The sequence below is a fragment of the Alnus glutinosa genome, chromosome 4, assembly GCF_958979055.1.
Source record: "Alnus glutinosa chromosome 4, dhAlnGlut1.1, whole genome shotgun sequence".
NCBI lineage: Eukaryota > Viridiplantae > Streptophyta > Magnoliopsida > Fagales > Betulaceae > Alnus > Alnus glutinosa.
This window is the reverse complement of record NC_084889.1, coordinates 6,183,432-6,190,166: the sequence shown is the minus strand read 5'-3', so window position 1 is coordinate 6,190,166 and position 6,735 is coordinate 6,183,432. Positions and strand designations below refer to the sequence as shown.

At 36.0% G+C, this 6,735-nt stretch overlaps 1 protein-coding gene across 1 annotated transcript; it reads left to right on the top strand.

Moving 5' to 3' along the window:
- The first annotated feature begins 1,523 nt into the window (after positions 1-1,523).
- LOC133865216 (abscisic stress-ripening protein 1-like) lies at positions 1,524-2,481 on the top strand. Its single transcript, XM_062301579.1, has 2 exons — positions 1,524-1,767; positions 2,109-2,481. The coding sequence occupies exons 1-2, from the start codon at positions 1,609-1,611 to the stop codon at positions 2,289-2,291; spliced, it is 342 nt and encodes a 113-aa protein (XP_062157563.1). The 5' UTR covers positions 1,524-1,608; the 3' UTR covers positions 2,292-2,481.
- Positions 2,482-6,735: the final 4,254 nt, after the last annotated feature.

The window sequence follows — 6,735 nt, the reverse complement described above, 5'->3', positions numbered from 1 at the left end:
TTTGCCAGTTGCGCATATATTTATTCCTCAAATGAATAATATTGCTGAATCATATCTTTTTGGGGTTGGGTTGCCATGGTTTTTGGTAAGGTTGCTTACGAGTTTTCGATTGTTGTTCGTGTGTTGGGTTCTGGTCGTATTAAATTATGAATATAAAATTATATAGATTAATTATAATTCGACTTTTTTAATTAAATGGGTTAAACCCTTCGATATATCTCGAGTCTCTAATTTTGTATTGAGTTCGTGTCGGGTTTACAAATCATATAGAAAATTGTCTGTCATTATGTCAGGTTTGGGTCGTGTCAAAACATTGATATAAGACTATATAGGTCAATCTAAAACTGACTCATTTAATTAAACGATCCAAACTCCTCAATTCTAACTCTTTAATTTCGTGTTGGGTTCATATCGAGTTCGCGGGGCCGTATCAAAAATTGCTAGTCTATCTCTTTTTTTTTTTTTTTTTTTTTTTTTTGAGTACAATGCTTAGGTTGTGAGAGTTATAAGAGAAATTTTGATGGGTTGAGACACGGGTTTTGATGGTGTTGTGAACATAACTGGTGGATTGTTTTTTGGGCGGAGTTTGGAGTGGAATTTTTAGGTGGGTTGAAACCCGGTAGCTATGGATGGCTATGGGTCAGAAGTGTTAATGCGTGTGCTTCTTGGGCAGTGGTTCTCTGGGGGAATATTGGCTCTGATGGGTGGTGTTGTGACAATGGATTTATGCGATGGATTTTTTACGATTGTTGGGCTTGGTGCATCTAAGATGCATGTTGTTGTTCGGGTCGTTGGGGTTGCCTGAAACGGGTGAAGGTTGGGCGCGGATTTGAGGGCTTGCGATAGTAGGTATGGTTATTTGTTGGGTGGCGGTGGTTGCCGGCTGGGGTTGGGTTCACCGTTCGTAGGGTACTTTGGCGATACACAACGGTCATCGATCTTTTTCATGGAAGTGTGTACTTGGTTCATAATTTCAAGTATTCTATCATCACATTATTGTTGGGTCGTCATGGATCGGTGATTGTTATAGAAAACAATCAGCCTTACTCTGATACAACTTGATACGAACCCACTAATAACAAAACAAAAAAAATGATAATTCAACTATTTTGAAAGAGTCGTGATTTTCAATGACTACTTTGAGGGAGCATTGACCTCTAAAACACAGTAAACAATATTCTAAAATAAAAATCAACTGATCATACTTTTTTTTATAGATAGCTCCCATTTAAATAGAGAAACAATATATTACGGTTTATATATATATTAGCTAGACTAAATAGATATTGACTTCTAGGACTAGGACAAATTTACTAAGGAAGAAATATATCCAACTCTTTATTGGACTATAAAATCTACAAGATATAGGACATTGGACTCTAGTACAAGACGAGAAATGTCAAATAATTATGATCAGATCTAGCACCCTCTAGAAAGTTTTTAATTATCATATTAGAGAGATCGACAAATAATCATATATTAAACCTTCAACACGGTTATAAATACCACCCTAACCCAACTAAACCCATTAACAATTCCTTTCTCATTGACATTTGGTAGAATAATTCCTGCATCTCTCTCAACTCATATTCATACTCTACGACAACCATGGCAGAACAACACCACCACCTCTTCCACCACAACAAAGATGGAGAAAGTTCTGTAGATGGAGAAAACCCTGTTGATTATAAGGAGGAGGAGAAGCACAACAAGCATCTCGAGGAGCTAGGCGGGCTTGGTGGTGCTACTGCTGGAACTTATGCCTTGGTAATCTCCTTCTTCTAGCTGTCGTTTTGATGTGCATGTGTGTGTGCGCGCGCTATTGTACGTTGGATATTTAGTGTTGTTAATCCGTCCTCAATCTTGGATCTCAAACAGACGAAACCAATATCTTTAACTCATGCAAGACCCTAATTGAGAACGTACAGATCAAAATAAGAAAACCAAACAAAAAATGTTTTGTCGATCTTGTTTGTAAGTCACATGATCATATATATCTAGCTAGTTATAATAATGTCGATTTTTAAGTGGCATTATCATTTATTTGTGAAATAGTTGTTTTGGTATTTGTTTCAATGATATATATATATATATATATATATCATCAGCATGAGAAGCATGAGGCAAAGAAAGACCCAGAGCAGGCCCACAAGCACAAGGTAGAAGAGGAGATCGCAGCAGCAGCTGGAGTAGGGGACGGTGGCTATGCGTTCCATGAGCATCATGAGAAGAAAGAGGCAAAGAAAGAAGATGAAGAGGCAAACGGAAAGAAGGACCACCATCTCTTTTAAGTGTTAATTTGCTCTTTTATATTAATTAAGTCATGTCATGTTATTGATCATCACCAGTAAACGACTACGTACCCCGAATAATGTTACGATGATGATGTTCACTTTTATATTAATGTAAGCTTCTTTCAAGTTTGAACTCTAGCTTCCTTTTTGCATGTATTTAATTTGAATGAATTTTAAGGCTCGATAACATCTGTGGCTTCTTAACACAAGCGTGTCGTCCCCAAATGATAGCTCAATCAGCTGGGGACCACGGCTTACTAAAAAAAAACAGGTGTTTTGAGCTCTTTTTGGTTTTTTTTAGCCATTTTCAAAACGGCTCAACATATATAGTATTAAAGTCTTGATTTGAGCCGTTTTAGGCTAAAGCGACTCAAAATAGTTGACCTGTTTTGTACAAAAACGACTCTCAACTAATTGGAGTTGTTTTAAGAACCCTAAAACGGCTCTAAATTTTTTTGAAAAAAAAAATCGTTTTTTTTTTTTTTTTAGAGCCGTTTTAGAGACCATAAAATGACTCTAAATTTAAAAAAAAAAAAAAAAATTGAAAAACCTTTCTTTTGAAGTCGTTTTATGGACCTTAAAACGACTCTAAATTATCAAAAAAAAATAAAATTAATTAATTAATTTTTTTTTCAGGGTAATACCTGATATAGCAAGAATAAAATAAAAGCACAACAAATATATATATTCATATCTGATTCCAACCCAACAGCTTTATTCGCTGGCCTACCAAAATTTGAAAAAAATAAATAAATGTTTTCATGATTAAAGGGAAATGTATGACCACAGCATGATTCCTGAAGGTGTTATTTGAAGGAATTAGAGCATTCATGGCAGCTTCCTTAAAGGAGGTTTGTTTTCTAAATTTTGGAAAATTTTTTAAGAAAGTTACAAAAACCTCTCCACAACAACTTTCCTAAAATTTTCGTTTTCTTTGGAAGCCACTTCCCATTCAATTGTTTATTCACAAAATATATTATTTATCTTCTACTTTATCTTCTTTTTCCTATTTTTAATTAAAGTAAAAGTAAAAAAAATAATATTTTAATGATATAGGGAAAAATAAAGGGAAGCTGCTGTGAGGTGTTTTTTGATAAGGAAGTAAAAAGTAGTTTTGTTCCTTATATTTAGAAAAAATGGTTGGAAAACTGCTGAAAATGTTTTTAGGAACAACGATAACTTACTTCGTAGGGTTGGCCAACAGTCGCTGTCCAATTGTCACAAAGCTGGTTTCCTGATTTGACATGAACCAAGCAAGAGATCGAAGAAACACTGCACCAAAATGTAATGGAATGGTTAGCAATCATACAACTAATTGCAAATATAAATCGCATACATCCATAACAACATTAATGTCTACCTTCCAGTAAATCTATGCTCCCTAATTAAGCCCAAGGACCGTGGGGTACCTCACACCATCATGCTTTTAAAGAAACTCTTGAAGCAAATTCCTCATTTTTAATGCTTCTTCCATGTAGTTATCCTATAGAAATAGAAACTTTAGCTACTAGAGATAAGTATAATTTTTATTAGATATTGTAACAATCAACACATGCACCTGGTTCATATCTATCGTTTGCAAGCCTTCTCCACGTGTAAATATAATGGCATACATTATGAGGTTTTGAACTCATAATCGGATAAAATACATTATGAGGTTGGATACTGATAAAGGGTAAATTCATGATGTTATACATCCCTAACTGGAAGCTGAAAATGAAAAGATATGATCAATTTCAAATGGAAAATTTGAATTTTTTACTGAGAATGAAAAGATGAATTTCATAAAATATGGTTAACTGCACAATAGTCAAATGAACTTTTACCTCGTCCAAATTCGATCTGTGTACAGGATCTGAAGAATTGGACTTGGGCAAATTAGCCTTCACTAGACAAGAATAATAAACCTTCTCATTGATCTTTTTGGATCTGTCTTGGTTGGTTATACAAACAAATTAAAACCATAAAATTTTCAGAGGCAGAAACTTAACAGAAAAACACACCCAAAACAACAATTTCCAATAAAAATACAAACAAATCCAAAGAAAAAATCCTACAGAAATTTTAATACCCATTCGGTTAGAGCCAACCCAAACACCACAAAACGATCCAAATAACATTTACAGTACCCATTCAAATTCTCTATCGAAAATCTTCACAAAACAACCCAAATCAAAACAAAAATCAAGAAATCAAGCCTAAAAATTATACTTACCCATAAAAAATGGATTTTTTACTGTTTGGGTACCAAGAAAATGTCGGAACTCTAATTGGAGCCGTTTTTTTTTTTAAAATTTTTCTTTAAACGGCTCCAATTGTTTTTAATTTTTACTGAATTTATTAATATATGTTACTTAATATTTATATGTGTGTGAATTAGTTAATATATATACTAGCTAGTTAGCTCATAAACTAACATATTATCTGATTAATTAACATATACTAAGTAAACGAGCCGAGCTGGAACACACATCTCATAGATCGGCTTTAGTTCGAGATCAACTATTTAATTAAGCTCAACTATTTAATTAAGCTCAACTCATAAACGAGCCAGTTTTAAAATCTTAAAGGTCATATATAATATATATACTAAATATAATTATAACTTATATATAATATATATCTTGGTTTATATGTATTAATTATAACTTCTATCGATCCTATGATGCTATCATGATCGATCGGACTAGTAGTTAGGATCAATCGCATGTTAGATCGAACCTTCACTATGTCAAGTTTGATTGATTGAATATTCGTATTACAATAGATTGGATCGATGCACTAGGATCAATTAGATGAAAGTGGCGGAGATCAGAGAGAGAGAGAGAGAAAAGAAAGAAAGAGAGATAGTATATTGTGGGTAGGGCTGGCAATTTTGACACGATCCGATAATTCGACATGAAATTAGAGGGTTTGAGTCTACTTTAAACGGGTTTGGGTCATAAACAGGTTGACCCGTTTATGACCCGTTTAACTCCGTCTGGCGGGTCGGGTGGCGGGTCACCCGTGGGTGACTTACCAGACACGATTTTTTTTTTTTTTTTTTTTTTTAAAAAAAATAAAAATAAAAAGTGGGGGAATGGGATTATCTCTGTTTTAGCCAAAAACACAAAACCCTAACTTCTTTTCTTTTTCGGTTTTTCCTTTAGCGCCGCGCTGCCCTTTTCTTTTTCTTCCATTTTCTTCTTCCTCCTGCTGGACGCCTGCACCCGCTCGACACTTTCTTTTCTTCTTTTTTTTTTTTTTTTTTTTTTTTTTTTTTTTTTTTCTCTCTCTTTAGTCTCTGCTCTCCGCTCGGCGCTCGCTGCCGACTGTTGACATTGCAACGCTCTCCCCATCTCTTTACCGCTCTCTCTCTCTCTCTCTCTCTCTTCCACCGATGTCGCATCCGGCCAGAGTGGCTCATTGGATCTATAATGAGGGCGATTCCCAGCTTGTTTTGGTCTCACTCCTCGACACCTCCAATCAGGCCAACCAGCTGGACGAGAACGCAAGGGTCAGTACCAAGAATTAATTAATCACTGCTCTTCTTTGAGGCCTTTTAATTAGTGATGTCTTTATTTTTTTGATTTATGATTTCAGAAATTCTACCTCGCTGGGAACCCACAACAACAAGAAGAACAACAACAAGGTGGCAGACAGAGACAGAGAGGGGGCCAGAGCCGTGTAATGAACAAGCTTCTTTTATCTTTTATGATGTAGAATTGTAATAGAAATACACGGAAGTCTAAATGGTGTGTTACAAGCAAAATAAAACGGTACGTTTCTACTTTAAGCCAACTGTCACGCACTAGGTTTCTCAAGAGACTTTTGTCGACAGCTTCCCTCCCATCACTTCACTTTCGCACGTCTACACTCTGCTCAAAGCCACGTCTTCGCACTTCTCAATGTCAGATCATTCAAAGTTTCAAACCTTCCTCAACGTACACTATCTAATTTCTATCTTCTTTCTTCCTCAACTTCTAGCTTCTTTCTTCATTCGAACCCTTTCAAGCTGTAGCGAGAGAGGCAGCCAGCAAAGTGGCAGCAACATCTTCAATGGATTCAACCAGGAGTTTCTGGACGACTCTTTCAATATTGAGAACGAGTTGGCGAGGAAGCTACAGAGCCGAGATGATCGGAGTCAAACGGGTTTCACGGGTCGGGTAGGGTGACCCGTGAAAATTATCGTGTCGTGTCGTGTCGTGTCCTGTCTAGAGCTCCAACCCGTTAACATAAACGGGTCGTGTATGGGTCTACCTTAAACGGGTTGCGGGTCCCCATGGATCGTAAACGGGTCGACCCACAGACCCGTTTTGTCAGCCCTAATTGTGGGTGTTTCTAAAAATTAAGAGAGATGAGAGTGACATCAATAGATCGGACTGATGCACTAGGATGAATTAGATATTCGATCAAACCTTCAATTGTGTCAAGTTTGACCGATCATTTGATCATATCACGA